Source organism: Mesoplodon bidens, assembly GCF_964165515.1.
Source record: "Mesoplodon bidens genome assembly, chromosome: 16".
NCBI classification, from domain to species: Eukaryota; Metazoa; Chordata; class Mammalia; order Artiodactyla; family Ziphiidae; genus Mesoplodon; species Mesoplodon bidens.
Window position 1 is genome coordinate 46,650,324 of NC_138173.1, and position 20,503 is coordinate 46,670,826.

The following is a 20,503-nucleotide window of genomic DNA, read 5'->3' on the forward strand; positions in this document are numbered from 1 at the left end:
GATTTATCAATACTTTGTTGTGGAACAGTGGTGTATTTCAAAAGAGTTACAGGTTTTCTGAGATACAGATACGCTCAGGGTTTTGGGTAGCCATAAAATCTTAATTGTCAGTGCAATTAGTTTGTTAGTTTGTGCAGTGAAAAGGATTGGGAAGCACTTCTCTAGTTAACAGGTTGAAGAATGTTTTTTTTCGCCTACAAATTGAACTTTGTGTATGTTAATAGCACAGCTTCATCATCCTTCTCAAATAAACTTCTGTGAGTATACTAAAAACTATTGAATTGTACTCTTTAAATGGGTGAGTTTTATGGTATGTGAATTATATCTCAATAAAGTTATTAAAGTTAAAGAAGAATTGTCTCCTGTTCTTCTCAAACAGTGAGATCATAATCACCTGGTGGGCTTGTTAAACCAAATTTCTAGGCCTCACCTACAGAATTCCTGATTAAGTCTAGGTGGTACCCAAGAATCTGCATTTCCTTTTTTTTTTTTTGATATCTAAGCTTTTTAATCTACATAAATTAAAAACAAGAGGTTAAAAAAGCCCAGAAGTTAAGGATAGCTATTACATATGTCAAGGATGATTGAGAAACAATAACAATTGAGATCCTTAATCTAAAGAAACTAATGAATTTACATTAAATATAATTTTTTTATAATGCACAGTCCTGTGAATTTTAACAAACACATATAGTCGTGCAACCACCACAATCAGAATATAGAACAGTTTCATCATCCACAAAAATTTCTTTATTCTCTACTTTGTAGTCACTCAGTCCCTTAAAACACCCAGCCAAACTTTTCCCGAAAACACTCAGCCCATGGCAACTACTTTATTGGCATAAAGTTTCTCATATATTCCCTTAGAATCTTTTAATATCTGTACAATATGTAGAGGTGTCACTATTCTCATTTGTGACTTTCCCCTTTCTGATCAGACTGGCTAGAGATTAACTGATTTTTACTGATTTCAAAGAACCAGCTTTGATTTCTCTCATTATTTTGCTTTATATTTTATTTTGTAGGGATCTTTAGTATTTCATTCTTTTGTTTGATTTGGATTTAAAATATTCTTTCATTTTCTTTTTTATTTTTTTAATTTATTTTTTATTTTTTATTTTTTGCTTTATAACAAATTTAATCAGTTATACATATACATCTGTTCCCACATCCCTTCCCTCATGCATCTCCCTCCCTCCCACCCTCCCCATCCCACCCCTCCAGGCGGTCACAAAGCACTGAGCTGATCTCCCTGTGCTATGCGGCTACTTCCCACTAGCTATCTATCTTACGTTTGGTAGTGTATATATGTCCATGCCACTCTTTCACTTTGTCACAGCTTACCCTTCCCCCTCCCCATATCCTCAAGTCCATTCTCTAGTAGGTCTGTGTCTTTATTCCCGTCTTACCCCTATGTTCTTCATGACATTTTTTTTCTTAAATTCCATATATATGTGTCAGCATACAGTATTTGTCTTTCTCTTTCTGACTTACTTCACTCTGTATGACAGACTCTAGGTCCATCCACCTCATTACAAATAGCTCAATTTCATTTCATTTTATGGCTGAGTAATATTCCATTGTATATATGTGCCACATCTTCTTTACCCATTCATCCGATGATGGACACTTAGGTTGTTTCCATCTCCAGGCTATTATAAATAAGGCTGCTATGAACATTTTGGTACATGTCTCTTTTTGAATTATGGTTTTCTCAGGGTATATGCCCAGTAGTGGGATTGCTGGGTCATATGGTAGTTCTATTTGTAGTTTTTTAAGGAACCTCCATACCGTTCTCCAAGGTGGCTGTACCAATTGACATTCCCACCAGCAGTGCAAGAGTGTTCCCTTTTTTCCACACCCTCTCCAGCATTTATTGTTTCTAGATTTTTTGATGATGGCCATTCTGACTGGTGTGAGATGATATCTCATTGTAGTTTTGATTTGCATTTCTCTAATGAGTAAAGATGTTGAGCATCTTTTCATGTGTTTGTTGGCAGTCTGTATATCTTCTGTGGAGAAATGTCTATTTAGGTCTTCTGCCCATTTTTGGATTGGGTTGTTTGTTTTTTTGTTATTGAGCTGCATGAGCTGCTTATAAATTTTGGAGATTAATCCTTTGTCAGTTGCTTCATTTGCAAACATTTTCTCCCATTCTGAGGGTTGTCTTTTGGTCTTGTTTATGGTTTCCTTTGCTGTGCAAAAGCTTTTAAGTTTCATTAGGTCCCATGTGTTTATTTTTGTCTTTATTTCCATTTCTCTAGGAGGTGGGTCCAAAAGGATCTTGCTGTGATTTATGTCATAGAGTGTTCTGCCTATGTTTTCCTCTAAGAGTTTGATAGTTTCTGGCCCTACATTTAGGTCTTTAATCCATTTTGAGCTTATTTTTGTGTATGGTGTTAGGGAGTGATCTAATCTCATACTTTTACATGTCCCTATCCAGTTTTCCCAGCACCACTTATTGAAGAGGCTGTCCTTTCTCCACTGTACATTCCTGCCTCCTTTATCAAAGATAAGGTGACCATATGTCCGTGGGTTTATCTCTGGGCTTTCTATCCTGTTCCATTGATCTATCTTTCTGTTTTTGTGCCAGTACCATACTGTCTTGATTACTGTAGCTTTGTAGTATAGTGTGAAGTCAGGGAGCCTGATTCCTCCAGCTCCATTTTTCGTTCTCAAGATTGCTTTGGCTATTCGGGGTCTTTTGTGTTTCCATACAAATTGTGAAATTTTTTGTTCTAGTTCTGTGAAAAATGCCAGTGGTAGTTTGATAGGGATTGCATTGAATCTGTAGATTGCTTTGGGTAGTAGAGTCATTTTCACAATGTTGATTCTTCCAATCCAAGAACATGGTACATCTCTCCATCTATTTGTATCATCTTTAATTTCTTTCAACAGTGTCTTATAATTTTCTGCATACAGGTCTTTTGTCTCCTTAGGTAGGTTTATTCCTAGATATTTTATTCTTTTTGTTGCAGTGGTAAATGGGAGTGTTTCCTTGATTTCATTTTCAGATTTTTCATCATTAGTATATAGGAATGCCAGAGATTTCTGTGCATTAATTTTGTATCCTGCAACTTTACCAAATTCATTGATTAGCTCTAGTGGTTTTCTGGTAGCATCTTTAGGATTCTCTATGTATAGTATCATGTAATCTGCAAACAGTGACAGCTTTACTTCTTCTTTTCCGATTTGGATTCCTTTTATTTCCTTTTCTTCTCTGATTGCTGTGGCTAAAACTTCCAAAACTAGGTTGAATAAGAGTGGTGAGAGTGGGCAACCTTGTCTTGTTCCTGATCTTAGTGGAAGTGGTTTCAGTTTTTCACCATTGAGGACGATGCTGGCTGTGGGTTTGTCATATATGGCCTTTATTATGTTGAGGAAAGTTCCCTCTATGCCTACTTTCTGCAGGGTTTTTATCATAAATGGATGTTGAATTTTGTCGAAAGTTTTCTCTGCATCTATTGAGATGATCATATGGTTTTTCTCCTTCAATTTGTTAATATGGTGTATCACGTTGATTGATTTGCGTATATTGAAGAATCCTTGCATTCCTGGAGTAAACCCCACTTGATCATGGTGTATGATCCTTCTAATGTGCTGTTGGATTCTGTTTGCTAGTATTTTATTGAGGATTTTTGCATCTATGTTCATCAGTGATATTGGCCTGTAGTTTTCTTTCTTTGTGACATCCTTGTCTGGTTTTGGTATCAAGGTGATGGTGGCCTCGTAGAATGAGTTTGGGAGTGTTCCTCCCTCTGCTATATTTTGGAAGAGTTTGAGAAGGATAGGTGTTAGCTCTTCTCTAAATGCTTGATAGAATTCGCCTGTGAAGCCATCTGGTCCTGGGCTTTTGTTTGTTGGAAGATTTTTTATCACAGTCTCAATTTCAGTGCTTGTGATTGGTCTGTTCATATTTTCTATTTCTTCCTGATTCAGTCTTGGCAGGTTGTGCATTTCTAAGAATTTGTCCATTTCTTCCAGGTTGTCCATTTTATTGGCATAGAGTTGCTTATAGTAATCTCTCAATATCCTTTGTATTTCTGCAGTGTCTGTTGTTACTTCTCCTTTTTCATTTCTAATTCTATTGATTTGAGTCTTCTCCCTTTTTTTCTTGATGAGTCTGGCTAATGGTTTATTAATTTTGTTTATCTTCTCAAAGAACCAGCTTTTAGTTTTATTGATCTTTGCTATCGTTTCCTTCATTTCTCTTTAATTAATTTCTGATCTGATCTTTATGATTTCTTTCCTTCTGCTAACTTTAGGGGTTTTTTTGTTCTTTCTCTAATTGCTTTAGGTGCAAGGTTAGGTTGTTTATTCGAGATGTTTCCTGTTTCTTAAGGTGGGATTGTATTGCTATAAACTTCCCTCTTAGAACTGCTTTTGCTGCATCCCATAGGTTTTGGGTCATCGTGTCTGCATTGTCATTTGTTTCTAGGTATTTTTTGATTTCCTCTTTGATTTCTTCAGTGATCACTTCGTTATTAAGTAGTGTATTGTTTAGCCTCCATGTGTTTGTATTTTTTACAGCTCTTTTCCTGTAATTGATATCTAGTCTCATAGCATTGTGGTCGGAAAAGATACTTGATACAATTTCAATTTTCTTAAATTTACCAAGGCTTGATTTGTGACCCAAGATATGATCTATCCTGGAGAATGTTCCATGAGCACTTGAGAAAAATGTGTATTCTGTTGTTTTTGGATGGAATGTCCTATAAATATCAATTAAGTCCATCTTTTTTAATGTATCATTTAAAGCTTGTGTTTCCTTATTTATTTTCATGTTGGATGATCTGTCCATTGGTGAAAGTGGGGTGTTAAAGTCCCCTACTATGATTGTGTTACTGTCGATTTCTCCTTTCATGGCTGTTAGTATTTGCCTTATGTATTGAGGTGCTCCTATGTTTGTTGCATAAATATTTACAATTGTTATATCTTCTTCTTGGATCGATCCCTTGATCATTATGTAGTGTCCTTCTTTGTCTCTTCTAGTAGTCTTTATTTTAAAGTCTATTTTGTCTGATATGAGAATTGCTACTCCAGCTTTCTTTTGGTTTCCATTTGCATGGAATATCTTTTTCCATCCCCTTACTTTCAGTCTGTATGTGTCTCTAGGTCTGAAGTGGGTCTCTTGTAGACAGCATATATATGGGTCTTGTTTTTGTATCCATTCAGCCAATCTGTGTCTTTTGGTAGGAGCATTTAGTCCATTTACATTTAAGGTAATTATCAATATGTATGTTCCTATTCCCCTTTTCTTAATTGTTTTGGGTTCGTTATTGTAGGTCTTTTCCTTCTGTTGTGTTTCTTGCCTAGAGAAATTCCTTTAGCATTTGTTGTAAAGCTGGTTTGGTGGTGCTGAACTCTCTCAGCTTTTGCTTGTCTGTAAACGTTTTAATTTCTCCATCAAATCTGAATGAGATCCTTGCTGGGTAGAGTAATCTTGGTTGCAGGTTTTTCTCCTTCATCACTTTAATTATGTCCTGCCACTCCCTTCTGGCTTGTAGAGTTTCTGCTGAGAGATCATCTGTTATCCTGATGGGGATTCCCTTGTGTGTTATTTGTTGTTTTTGCCTTGCTGCTTTTAATATGATTTCTTTGTGTTTAATTTTTGACAGTTTGATTAATATGTGTCTTGGCATATTTCTCCTTGGATTTATTCTGTATGGGACTCTCTGTGCCTCCTGGACTTGATTAACTATTTCCTTTCCCATATTAGGGAAGTTTTCAACTATAATCTCTTCAAATATTTTCTCAGTCCCTTTCTTTTTCTCTTCTTCTTCTGGAACCCCTATAATTCGAATGTTGGTGCGTTTAATGTTGTCCCAGAGGTCTCTGAGACTGTCCTCTGTTCGTTTCATTCTTTTTTCTTTATTTTGCTCTGCAGCAGTTATTTCCACTGTTTTATCTTCCACCTCACTTATCCGTTCTTCTGCCTCAGTTATTCTGCTATTGATCCCATCTAGAGTATTTTTTATTTCATGTATTGTGTTTTTAATCGATGCTTGATTCATCTTTAGTTCTTCTAGGTCCTTGTTAACTGTTTCTTGCATTTTGTCTATTCTATTTCCAAGATTTTGGATCTGGGAAATAGAATCTTGGATCATCTTTACCATCATTATTCTGAATTCTTTTTCAGGTAGACTGCCTATTACCTCTTCATTTGTTAGATCTGGTGGGTTTTTATCTTGCTCCTTCTCCTGCTGTGTGTTTTTCTGTCTTCTCATTTTGCTTATGTTACTGTGTTTGGGGTCTCCTTTTTGCAGGCTGCAGGTTCGTAGTTCCCGTTGTTTTTGGTGTCTGTCCCCAGTGGCTAAGGTTGGTTTAGTGGGTTGTGTAGGCTTCCTGGTGGAGGGGACTAGTGCCTGTGTTCTGGTGGATGAGGCTGGATCTTGTCTTTCTGGTGGGCAGGTCCATGTCTGGTGGTGTGTTTTGGGGTGTCTGCGGACTTTTTATGACTTTAGGCCACCTCTCTGCTAATGGGTGGCGTTGTGTTCCTGTCTTGCTAGTTGTTTGGCATAGGGTGTCCAGCACTGTAGCTTGCTGGTCGTTGAGTGAAGCTGGGTGCTGGTGTTGAGATGGAGATCTCTGGAAGATTTTCGCCGTTTGATATTATGTGGAGCTGGGAGGTCTCTTGTGGACCAGTGTCCTGAAGTTGGCTCTCCCACCTCAGAGGCCCAGCACTGACTCCTGGCTCCTCAATTTGGGATGATTTGTTGTCTATTCATGTATTCCACAGATGCAGGGTACATCAAGTTGATTGTGGAGCTTTAATCCGCTGCTTCTGAGGCTGCTGGGAGAGGTTTCCCTTTCTCTTCTTTGTTCTCACAGCTCCTGGGTCTCAGCTTTGGATTTGGCCCCGCCTCTGCATGTAGGTCGCCGGAGGGCGTCTGTTCTTTGCTCAGACAGGACAGGGTTAAAGGAGCAGCCTCTTCGGGGACTCTGGCTCACTCAGGCCGGGCGGGAGGGAGGGGCACGGAGTGCGGGGCGAGCCTGCAGCGGCAGAGGTCGGCGTGACGTTGCACCAGCCCGAGGCGCGCCGTGCGTTCTCCCAGGGAAGCCGCCCCTGGATCCCGGGACCCCGGCAGTGGCGGGCTGCACAGGCTCCCAGAAGGGCGGTGTGGACAGTGACCAGCGCTCGCACACAGGCTTCTTGGCGGCGGCAGCAGCAGCCACAGCGTCCCACGCCCGTCACGGGGCTCCGCACTTTCAGTCGCGACTCGCGCCCGTCTGTGGAGCCCCTTTAAGCAGCGCTCTTAATCCCCTCTCCTCGCGCACCAGGAAACCAAGAGGGAAGAAAAAGTCTCTTGCCTCTTCGGCAGCTCCAGAGTTTTCCCGGACTCCCTGCCGGCTAGCTATGGCACATTAGCCCCCTTCAGGCTGAGTTCTCGCCGCCAGCCCCAGTCCTCTCCCTGCGCTCTGACCGAAGCCCGAGCCTTAGCTTCCAGCGCCGCCCGCCCTGGCGGGCGAGCAGACAAGCCTCTCGGGCTGGTGAGTGCCGCTCGGCACCGATCCTCTCTGCGGGGATCTCTCCGCTTTGCCCTACCCAGGTATGTGGGGAGTTTCTTGCCTTTTGGGAGGTCTGGGGTCTTCTGCCAGCGTTCAGTAGGTGTTCTGTAGGAGTTGTTCCACGTGTAGCTGTATTTCTGGTGTATTCGTGGGGAGGAAGGTGATCTCTCAAGAATCTGCATTTCTAACAAGTTCCCAGGTGCTATTGATTATGCTATTTTAGGGATTTTGTGAACCTTTCATTTACACAAAATTTTCCTACTTCCTCATCTTCCTTTGACTCTTCAGTTACTTCAGTATGATTTTAATTTCATCATTCTACCCAGAGTGCTTTTTCTAACATCCTTCCTGATATTAATGTTGCCAAATCAAATGCATAATTTTCAGTTCCTTATCTTAGGTGATGTGTAGAAATCATTCTGTAGTTGATTTCCCCTCCAGTTTAAGAAACTCTCTTTCTCTTTGGTCTGGAGACCTCCATCTTTCTCCCTCCTTTCTTCTTTTCTATCTCTGCATGCTCTCAGTCTCTCTCATCTCAAATCAAACTCTGTTAGAATTCAATCTGGGTCTTCTTCATATCTTACCATACTCTCTGTTCCTCAGTGATCTAGTTACTCATGGCTGTATGCTAATAATGGCCAATTTTTGTCTTCAGCTCAGACCTTCCTTCTACGCTCTATTATAGTTTAACCAATTGATTTCCTGAATGAATTACAGGTATTTGGAATAATATATCCAAAATCAATCACCATGTTTAATAAATTCTAAGATGCATATTTTTATCATTTTAATATCTATGAATCTTACAGATTCCATGAAATAAAGCAACTGTTTCCTCTCCCTTACCTAATAAAAAGTGCTTCTTACTCTCATAAATGGTCTTTAATTCTGTTCAGTTGTTAATGCCAGAAACCTGGGAGTTATCCTTGATGCTTGTCCTTAACACTCTTATTTCTACCTCCAAAACATCTCTCAGTTCCCTTTCTTACCATGTCTATTACCATCACCTATGTTCAAGCCATAATCACCTGTTGCATGAGTTAGTGCAACTGTCTTAAAAAAAAAAAAAGATTTATTTATTTATTTTTGGCTGCATTGGGTCTTTGTTGCTGTGCGCGGGCTTTCTCTAGTTGCAGCAAGCGGGGGCTACTCTTCATTGTGCGTGGGCTTCTCATTGCGGTGGCTTCTCTTGTCGCAGAGCACGGGCTCTAGGTGTGCGGGCTCAGTAGTTGTGGTGCATGGGCTTAGTTGCCTCGCAACATGTGGGATCTTCCCGGACCAGGGCTCGCACCCATGTCCCCTGAATTCACAGGCAGATTCTTAACCACTGCACCACCAGGAAAGTCCCACAACTGTCTTTTAACTCATGGTGTCTTCCAACCCAACCTGTCTTTAGTATTTAGATTCATCTTTTAAAAATGTAAATCAGTTCATGTATCTTGCTTAAAATCCTTCAGTGAATGAAATTCATAATATTTAAGATGGTATAAGAAGCCCTCTCTAAACTGGTCTATGTTGCCTCCCCAGTCTCATTTAGCACCATATTCTCCCTCAGTCTTTTTGGTTCAGACACTTTGGTGTTCCATCAGTCTTTTTACAGTACCATCTTGTTACTTCTTCCTGAAATGCTCTTTCCTATGCTTTTCATCTGCCTTTATCTTTACCTGTACTTTAAGTCACATATTTCAGTTCTCATCTTAAACATCACTTTTTTTAGAGGTGTTTACTGACCCCCAAATCTAAATTAGATGTTATTATACTCTTTCAGTGTTTTGTACTCTCCTATATGACACTGATGATTTGTATATTGCATTTATCTCCATTCTGCTTCATGTCTCATTGTTTTACCCCTTATGCTAGACTTAGCACAATGCATAGCAAATGGAAGGTGTTTACTAAATATTTTTAAATAAATGAAAGTATGACTAGAGCTTAAAAGGACATGTGCACATATAGATGAAAAAATTCTTTTGCAAAGGTAAGGCAAATAAGGAGCACATAAGTTTGGGAAATGGATATTCATTCTTTTTTTTTTTTTTAATGGTTTGCTGGGGTTTTTTTGTTTAATTTATTTATTTTTTGGTTTTTTTATTTTATTTTTGGCTGTGTTGGGTCTTCATTGCTGTGCGTGGCCTTTCTTTAGTTGCAGGGAGCAGGGGCTACTCTTCATTGCGGTGCGTGGGCTTCTCATGGCGGTGGCTTCCCTTGTTGCAGAGCATGGGCTCTAGGCATGCAGGCTCAGTAGTTGTGGCACACGGGCTTAGTTGCTCTGCAGCATGTGGGATCTTCCCGGACCAGGGCTCGAACCCGTGTCCCCTGCATTGGCAGGCGGATTCTTAACCACTGCACCACCAGGGAAGCCCTGGATATTCATTCTTAGTTGCCAATTTCATAAATTGTCTGAAAAAATTAATTTTAAAGAAAATTTATTTTTTAGGAGAATGCAATTTCTGAAAAAAAAACTTGAAAAATTGTTTCAAAGTAATATTAAGTAATTCAAGACATTTAAGGAAAGTTTATTTCTACTAATAGAAATTGAGTGAACCTGTTTTGTCATTTTTATATAATCTTTTGTGTAACCAATTCTTTTTTTTTAATCACTCAATATTTTTAGGTGGTTTCAGCATTATATATATCATACTACCTTCCAGAAACAACCTTTAAGTACTTCACTTTTCATTGTAGTGGTTATTAGCAAACCACTGTTTAATTTTTAAAATGTTCCTTAATCTTTGGAGAAAAAACTCTTGTCTATAGGCCAGCATGAAAAAAATAGCACGAGTAACAGACCTAGCTGAAAGTCTTTTTCTTTTTCAGAATATATAATTTTTTTCATTTCTATTCCTGTTTATTATTAGCCTTTTCTCTTCTTGCAGCACTTTTGTCCTGTAGGGTCCGTCTAGAGTACATAAACTATATATTCTGTATTCTATAAATTTTAGTCATTTGAAATCTTAGCTTTCTCTTGGTAAATGCAGTGAGTGCTACAGACAAATTTCTTAAAACCGGAGAGGATCACACAGTTTAAAATGTTTATTATGTCTTTGTCTGTCCTTTCTTTCGCCGTCTCCTTTACTTCCCTCTTTTGTCTGTCTGACTCTCACAGGAGACATGGATTACAACTGGTTGGACCATACGTCTTGGCATAGCAGTGAGGCATCCCCAATGTCTTTGGTGAGACATGTGGAGCCTTACTATTTAATTTCCGTTATCATTTCACTTTTCCTTTTTGATTTACACCTTTGCATGTTTTCTTTTTTGTATTTTTTTTTTTATCCCACACCTGTAGGGGACAGTCAAAAGGGAAAAAGAAAAACTAGTGAGCAGGCAGTTTTGTCGGACTCTAACACCAGGTCTGAGAGACAAAAGAAAATGATGTACTTTGGTGGCCACTCTTTGGAAGAGGATTTGGAATGGTCTGAGCCTCAGATTAAGGACTCTGGGGTAGATACGTGTAGTAGCACAACCCTTAACGAGGAGCATAGCCATAGTGATAAGGTACTGAGATTGTGGAGCCTGCCTTTTAACCTGCTCATTTGGTCTTCGTTTGCTCTCTGTCACTCATTCAAACAGAACATAATAAAAGGACAGGGCATTTCAAGGGTCAATGTAGCATTTCTTAAGGTGCAGAAAAGAAAAACAAAACCAAAACAAACTAACCAACCAAAATACTTCTTGCTTGCTTTGCTGTTTTTGTTTTTTGACGGCATACCAAAAAATAAGTAATTGAAAATAAAAATTAGGAACAAAGGAATGTTTTGTTTATGGTCGCATGAAAGAACTTTGTAATGTTATTATATACCACAAATATAAAGAATTTTTTTGGATTGGCTTATTTGATTGCTTGCATATATTTTCCTTGGGATGAAAATTAAATTATTAACAGTTTGAATCCCAGGCAAAAGGGAGATGATTGGGTCTGTTTGCACAGAAAAAGTTGTTTTTCTTTTTTCCCTTTCACTGTCATTTTGCTCTTTTGTTTTATTGTCATAGCATTTTAGTGTAGTATTAATTAGTATTAGAACCATTGCCATCTGCTTTGGTATTTATTATTTTGCTTTTACTATAGTGAGACTTTTGAAATCTTTTTACCATATAGATGTGATTTACTGGAACTTGTCTTTTGCCTGCTAAATTTTGCATGAAGGTGTGCATGTTACTTTCAGATAACTGTGATTACACAAATCATTTACTTTGTTATTTGATATATGATTCATAATGGAATGGTATCATGATTTATAAAAGGCTTGGTTCTGCCCTGAGATAAACTAGTAATATTTTCAACGTTGTTTAACAATGGATACCATTGAATTATCAAATAAAATTAATTTGCTAAATAGATCAGAGACCTGAAAGAATCAAGGACCCTCCAAAAAGTGAGAAATATAATCTATCATCACCTTTGAATTAGGCCTGTTTCTCCCATGCACGTTCATTTGGAAAGTTACTGGAGCTTGTGTATTTTTAATAATTTTAATCTAGAAACCTACTTCAAGAAAGCCCTCATCACAGGTTCAAATTCATGTTTTAATATAGTGTGACCTTTTAACTTTTACTGTAAAAAGTCTTTCAAAGTCTTCCAAAATTGTTTGAAGATTAAATTCTCATTTTTAAATGAGTTCGATTGCATAGAATTGCAGTCTCTTTTCTGCTTGTGAATTTTTAATCTTCAGTGTGTAGATAATTAGAGTTTGCATGTATTTTCAAGATTTCTCAGATTTTGTAGAACTATAGAACTTCCATATTGTGTCAGAACACTGTTAGATTTTGCAGTAACTGGATTTTGAAAAAACATGAGATTATTAAAATGAGGTTATAAACGTAATCTAGTAAACCCTTTTGATCAATGTTTTGAGTAAAAACTGGTTTGTGTAATCATAACACTTTGGAAGTTGGAAGTTTAGAGAGATTGCACACTAAGGGGTCATTTATCATAAAATAACATTAATTTTGTGTTTATTGATGCAATATGTCAGCACCCTGTGACGTGGCAGCCATCTAAAGATGGAGATCGTTTAATTGGTCGCATTTTATTAAATAAGCGTTTAAAAGATGGAAGTGTACCTCGAGATTCAGGAGCAATGCTTGGCTTGAAGGTATGTGATGAAATATATGAGATGTTGCTCTATACTCATTTATAGATTTATCAGAAAAGCAAAAGACATAATAACCCTATACCAATTTAGTGGGGTTTTTTCCTACTTTCAAGAATTCCTAAATATTTGCACTCATTATCCAAAACCTTTTCATTTTCCAAGTATTATTTAAGAAGTTGCCATTATTCTACAATAATACTTATTTATATAATTTTGGAAAATAGAACTTGAGTTACGTACTTGAGTTCTTCAAATTTATTTTACCTATAGTTTGTCCTTTAAGTCTATATATGTGTTTATATTCTTTTAAAATGATAGCTTTGTTCAATTATTAAATGTACATACTTGGGAAATACATGTATGTATTACATATTACATAGGAATATAATTTTTGTATTAGAGTAGCAAAATGTGTGTGCGTTTGTGTGTATTTGTGTGTGTGTGTGAGAGAGAGAGAGAGAGAATACTGTTTGAAGTCTGGAAACTCAAAAATACTTATGTTAGGAGATTTAATATAAATATTGATTTATATTTTACTGTAAAATACCAGATAATTATTTGGTAAGTACACCAAAGAAAGCTCTGTTTATTTTTTGTGAATCTATAAGGTGAATTAAAAACTGAAATGCGAAGAGAGTAAATGTTTTAGATTTAAGCCATTGCTACAGAAGTAGTTGTGTAGATTCCAGTAAGTGAGAGATATTTGAAAACTTTGGTTGTAAATAAAATTGAGCATCACTTATTGGCTGGTTGCCATGCAGTTGGCACTCATCTGAGCACTTTATGTCTATCATATTATTAACATTCACAACAGATAAGAAATAAGCTTAGAGAGGTGTCATAACTTGCCCATGGTCTTAAAGATGGTGATGAAGGTGAGAATTAAATCCAGATCTGCCCAGTATACTGTTAGAGCAGTGTAGTATGGAAGTTGAAAAGTCTTGGCTTGATTTCTAGTTATAGCATTACTAGCTACATGACATTAGGCAACTAAACCTCTCAGCCTCAGACTCCTCATCTGTACAATGGAGATAATAATACTTACTGAATTATTATCTAAAAAGACTAAATAAAGCAGTATACAAACATTTAGTACAGTGCCTAGCACTCTGAGATTTCAATAATAATATAATCAGTATAATTATTATTATTAAAGTTTATCAAGCCAAGAAACTTTAAAAATATTAACACAGGGGGCTTCCCTGGTGGCACAGTGGTTGGGAGTCCGCCTGCCGATGCAGGGGACACGGGTTCGTGCCCCGGTCGGGAGGATCCCACATGCCACGAAGCGGCTGGGCCCGTGAGCCATGGCCGCCGGGCCTGCGCGTCCGGAGCCTGTGCTCCGCAACGGGAGAGGCCACAACAGTGAGAGGCCAGCGTACCGCAAAAACAAAAACAAAAACAAAACAAAAAAACAAACAAACAAAAAGAAATATTAATGGGTATTTCAGCCCATAATATCTATATATATAATTTTCAGAACCAAACATAGGCATAATGAGTTAATATTAACTGAAATGCAACTGAGTGTAATTCACTGCAACTGGGGACTAAATACACGGAATAAGATAAATCCATGATTTTTGAATTCTGTATTCAGTCAATTTAGAAGAGGAAAAATACTATTCTAGTCAATGAAGTTGGTTACTATTATTTGCTTAACTTGCTATAACGTTGATATATTGATTGAATGGCAGTTAATGAGAATCAGAGCATTAATTTTTAAGAGGCCAGTCTTATAGCTACACATATGACTTCACAGCATTATTGCTAACCTTTGTTTTTTTCTTTTTCTGAAAGATATGTATTAATAGAAATGTAAAAGCAGAAAAATTGGGATGCAGATGATCTAAAGTTTACATTAATTCTGATGAGATTAAGTATATTTTGTAACTTTCTCAGGAAAAATGCATCATCATGATCATCATGCACGTTATCAATATGCCCAAATATTACCATGATAATATAATAAAAGTAACAAAATATATATTATGACATTTGACATCTATAACTAGAAATGTTAATATAATTATGTAGTACTGTAATAAGTTTTTAGAAATGACAAAAGTAAGAATTCTGTAATAAAGGCAAAAATTATAAATCGTTAAGTTGTTTCTAAGGTATGAATCATTTTCAACAAATAATTTATTACATGTTAAACATTTGGAATATGTAGAGTCTACACTTGGGACATGTACTCAGTTCCTATTAGTAACACTATATTATTTAAAAATTATTCTTAGCATATTAAACTATAGTTTCAAAACCTGCAATTGTCTAGTTAGTTTTTACTTGAATCTTCAGCTGTGTTCATTTGAACAATATGCTTGTTTTAACATTTTCTTCTTTTAAACAGGTTGTAGGAGGAAAGATGACTGAATCAGGTCGGCTCTGTGCATTTATTACCAAAGTTAAAAAAGGAAGTTTAGCTGATACTGTAGGACATCTTAGACCAGGTAGTTTTCAATCTTTGATTATTTACATTTAAACTGTTAAACTTAGTAGTTTGAAAAAGTTATCCTCATTTAGAAGTGACTTCACTGAAAATAAAAAGTTCATTTAACTTATATTAATCTTTATTCATTAATGGAAAGTTGTAACTACTAGTTCTTGAGTCACATTAGATAAAAATATTTTTATATTTACTGATCTTATTTTTTTGCTGATGGATATTCCTAGTCTGTATCTAGGATTAGATTAACCTAATTTGTTTCCCATAACCCTTCCTATTTCTTTTGAAGAACTTCCAATATAATTTAGGAAATAAACTTCATGGATAAATACATATTTCCTGAAATGTGTCACTCCTTATCTCTTTGATAATAGATACTATTGAAGAGATCCTTGAATGCCTTGGAGAGGATTCAGTAAGATGCTTAGTATTAAGCTTTTTACAAAAGTTTAGACAAGGTGCTCAGCTGCATGTATATTGAGAATCCTAGAATACAGAGTTATAAAATTTTCAAAGAGGCAACTTATCTTAATAGTTTCTAGAATTGGAATTTCTATTGAGAAATCACAGAGACAAGGGTGATGTCACCAAGTTGGAGACATAGGTTGTTCCCAACTTGCTTCCCCTTGCAAGAAAAACAGCTAACTATTCAGGGACAAGACACCATTGAGAAAATTCTAGAAATCACAGATACAACTTTTATGTAATCTTTTCCTCTGACCCTTCCTTGTCCTTTTGTGTGAAATACACTAATTATCCTGGTCATCAAATTTTATGCCACTGGAGCTGTTCTCAGTATGTTTCTTATTCCATAAAGGAATTTTGTTCTACAAAATTAATCACAGTTTGAGACTGCTTTTGTTTCGAGTGCATTTTATGGGATTGGTTTTTCTTTCTAAGATTATCATTACTGACACACACTGTAGGTGATGAAGTATTAGAATGGAATGGAAGACTATTGCAAGGAGCCACATTTGAAGAAGTATATAACATCATCCTGGAATCCAAACCTGAACCACAAGTGGAGCTTGTTGTTTCAAGGCCTATTGGGTGAGTTGGTTTGAATATTTTATACATGTATAAAGTTGACTACTATTAAATAATTTGTAATGTGCAATCCAATAATGTCTGATTGCTTTATAAAACTAAATTATTTTGAGGACAATGCTTTTTTCTCCTTTACTAAAAATACCTCACCAAAAATCATGACATCTCTTTATTGATCATGCTAGAATATACAGTTAATTACAAAAGAAGAAGGGATATTTAGGTGTATTATTTTTATTATCTTAGTTGCTCAGGAAATGGATAAAAGGATTAGTGGAAGGGGACTGTAGTAACAATTACTTTCAAGAGAAGTTTCATAAGCTATGGTTCTCTACATTGTAAATATGAGAATCAACTATATTCTATGAATTTTACATTTTTTTTCCAAAATGGAGATTTCATATAAAAAAGAGAGGGCTTAAGGACATTCTATTACTAGATGGTGGCAACTGTTTGAAGAAAAACAACATCTTTAAGGTAACATAAAAAATAAGCAAATGTCAATTACTCTTTGACTTTTTAAGTTGCAGATAAATATAATCCTTTGTACTATGTTCCTTTTAAAAGTAATGAATCTGTCCCATGAAATTATATCTATTTTTTATTTTGTCTTTTCATAGTTTTGTAACGTGGTAAAACTGTACTGTATCAGCTTAGGGTATTAATCAAATATATTTCTTGGTGTTAAAGGATGCTCTAATCATATTTTTGTTTAATGTCTTAAATATTTTTGATACAGTTTTCTGAATGAGCTTAACCATTAATATATACCCCTCCTGGCAAATCTCAAACAAAAATATACATACTTTTGGTGTAAATACAGTTACAAGGTAGTTATGTTAAGTCCAATAAGAAACATGTTTGCATTTTTCTCAGTAGAATTATTATGTTTAAAAAATTTCAGTGACAATCTGAATATTTTAACTTTTGTTTTGGTGATATTTTATTTGAATTTCAATGTTTTGATTTGAACAACAGCAGGTAAAAGAGTAGAATATAATTAAAATATATCTATAAAACTTACCCTGTTGAATATAGAAATTTTTTAGAATGGATAATTGTGTAGTGAAGCACATAGGAAATAAAGTATATATTTTTACAAATCTGCTCTAAATGCATATGAGTTTTAATTCCTTTTAAGTAGTAGGGTTAGCCCAGAACACTTTTATTAGCAAAAAGTACTACGACTTATTTTTTTCCTTATTTATATAGTGCTGCTATAATACACAATTTTGTCCATTTTACATTGTCCTGTTATAATATAGTTTGATAATGATCAAAATAGCAGTTGCTACTATTTGTTGAAACAATTTCTTGTTTTTTTCTTTTTCTGTCATTTCAGAGATATACCTAGAATACCTGATAGCACACATGCACAACTGGAGTCCAGTAAGTTTCATTTATTTTAGAAGAAAATGTTATTAATAAAATCATTCATCATCAGGGGTCAAATGAAGTCTTTAATCTATTAATACAAAGTAAGAAATATAATAGTGTTGTTATCAAGTATGCAGTCATATAAAGATGGAAAATTTAGTATTATTTCATGTTATTGTGGAAAAAAGTATAAAAGTCTATAATACTTTAAAGATTTTTTTTAAACCACGCTGTCTTAACTACTATGTATTTTTAGATAGCCTTATTAAGATATACTACTATAAACTGAACGTATTTAAAGTGCACAGTTAAGTAAGCTTTGATATACATGTGAATCCATTATCATCATAAAAAATAATGAACATATCATCACTCCCCAAAATTTCACTCCCTCCCCAAATTTCACCTAATTTTAAAATTTACTACTTTGTAAACTAATCCTCAGTAAATGAAGGGAATGCTTGGGACAATCTAGTGAATAATTACATATTCTAATTTATATTTTGAGAAAATGGGGTAATAGTTCTGATTTGACAGAGTAGTAATGGAGCAATAGACATATAAGTTAAAATAACATTAAGTATATAGACACTTTTTATTACTTGTGTTTGAGTACTATTTCAGATACTAAGCAAATGAATTTTTTCTAGTGAATTAAGTTTGTTGATTGATTGAGAGTAAGGCATGTTGTGAAAGAAGAGAGGAGGAGGAGGGTTGCAGTTTGAAATACATTGATCAGGATAGACATTGAGAAGGAAGGATTGGAGCCAGATTTGAAAGAGTGGCGATCTGAGGGAAGAGCTCTCCGGGAACAGGGACCAGAGGTTCAACTCTAAGGCAGGAAAGATCACGCTGCATTTAAGAAAAAGCAAAAAGGCTGTTGTGGCTGCAAGAGTGAACAAGGAGAAGAATGGCAGGAAGGAGGACAGGGAAGTAATGGGAAGCCAAACTGCATAGGTTTTATAAGGCACTGTAAAGACTTTGGCTTTTACTCTAGGGGAAATCAAGAGCTACATAGGATGTTTTTGAGGAGAAACTTATGTTTTAAAATCAGGCTACTATGTTGAAAATAGATTAAATGGAGCAGAGATACCAGTGAGAAGACTGTTTCAGTATTTGGTGAGATTGTGGTAATTTAGACCATGGTGGGTGCAGTGAAGGTGGTGAGAAGTGGTTGGATTCTCTATACACACAACAATTGAGAATGTACTGTTAAAATAGATGTTATTTTTTTTTACATTTGTATTACAATTATGAGTATACATTTAAAAAAAATCTTTACCAGAGAGGTGAAATCCTTTTAGAATGGCATAGCTCTAAACTTTAAAATATGATTGTATGACCTATTTGATTTTGTACTTTTGGCTAGTTGCTAAATCATTTTATCCAAAATAATATCGTGATCACATAAAACTATAAGTACTAACATAATGATAATAATTATTATATATAATAATATTATCATCATAAGTGCCTGGAACTGTGCTAGATGTTGTACCTACACTATCCCACTTAGTTTTCACAGCAACCTATGAAGTAGGTAAAATTTTCATTCACTTACGTTATATCACTCAGATATTGTGTGAGCAGTGTGGAATCCTTTATCTTACTTATAGCGATTTGAAAAACCTCTAGGCTACATTTCCAAAATTGTTCCTGTAAGGACAGGGGTCCTTTCTCAAATTAGATTCAATTATTTATGCTTTAAAAGTTGAAGAATAGCTTTCTCCAAGGCCCAATTCTTAACCTTCTGTTTTTAGTTCCTCAGTAAATTTTTCTCTTCATATGGTTTTAATTGCCATATGACTCCTAAGTTTACATTATCAAAATGATCTATCATTGTCCCTTCATCCCTGGATGTTTAAAGAATATGTTCTAAGTGTCTTCCTGTTACTTGAAGCTTAGCATATAGAAAACTTGGCTTATTTCTTAGTATAAAGGCAGCATTCTTTTCAGTTCTAAATACTATTTAAGGTTTCACCATTACTTCTGATCCCAAGGCTTGCAGTTTCCCCTTTCATTTTACACTATACTCTCTCTAGAAGTGAATTTTATCCATTTGGGCCTCCAGTTAGGGAGACACTTTACAGTTTAATTTCTAACACTAATTATCTACTCAACATTTGGTCCCATCCACATATCCTGTTACCTGCTTTGCATTTCCCCTCGGAGGTCTCTGAGGTGTCACAGGGTCACTGTGACAGGTTCCAAATTAACTTCTCCAGCCATTCCCTAACACACAGGACTTCTCCAGTGTTCTACAGCCCAGGGAATATCAGCACTGTCCTGTGCAGAGAACAAGACAGAAATATAGGGGACTTTCTTGTCTCCATATCTGGTTACAGGACTTGAAATCTTCATGTTTTCCCCTGCTTTTCGTTTATCTCTCATATCTAATTAGTTTCTGAGTCCTTATTTTCTAATTTTGTAATATTGCCTCAATTCTTTCTTTCCATTCCATTTTCTAGTCATTCCTGTTATTATTTTATTGAATTCCACTTGTTCTTAACTGTTTTCCATCTCACTCAATTCAGTCTACACTTTAAAAAATGGTAAAGACATCTTCCTCAAATGCAGTTTTTATTACCTTACTCATAAAAATTTAGCATGGATATTTTTTTAGTGCCAAAATTTGTAGCCCAGAATTCCAGGCATTTAATTCTGTCAGTATCTCATTCGCCCCATTTTTATTCACTTTCCAATTTATTCCTTCCCCTCCATACAAATAAATTCGTACATATAACTTCTGGGTATTGAAGTTCTGCTTTTTCTGCTCTTCTGTATCTTTTTTTTCATAGCCCCTCACTTCCTTTTTGCCCATCTAATTTATTATATTATTCCAGATATGGTTAAAAATCACTTCCTGAAAACTTTTCACAGTTAGCATTCTAGTATTTATGGTTTTAACATTACAAGTTTAGACCATCTTTGAGTTGCTTTAGGTTTTGGTTTTTCCTCCCTAAGTTTCTAATTTAAATTTTTCCTGGTGTGTTATTGTAAGATATGAGTTTAGTACCCACAA

General features: G+C 35.8%; 1 protein-coding gene across 7 annotated transcripts in view; it reads left to right on the top strand.

Moving 5' to 3' along the window:
- RIMS2 (regulating synaptic membrane exocytosis 2) overlaps positions 1-20,503 on the top strand; it is a 568,944-nt gene that overhangs the window by 286,532 nt on the left and 261,909 nt on the right. For 4 of the 7 annotated variants that reach the window (XM_081258182.1, XM_081258175.1, XM_081258178.1 and 1 more), the window contains 5 exons: positions 10,799-11,007; positions 12,486-12,605; positions 14,962-15,061; positions 15,984-16,107; positions 17,447-17,493. In XM_081258182.1, coding sequence (XP_081114308.1) covers positions 10,799-11,007; positions 12,486-12,605; positions 14,962-15,061; positions 15,984-16,107; positions 17,447-17,493 — 600 coding nt within the window. Of the gene's footprint in view, positions 1-10,615; positions 10,684-10,798; positions 11,008-12,485; positions 12,606-14,961; positions 15,062-15,983; positions 16,108-17,446; positions 17,494-20,503 lie in introns of all 7 variants that reach the window. The other 3 variants (XM_081258177.1, XM_081258180.1, XM_081258179.1) reach the window with 1 other exon arrangement.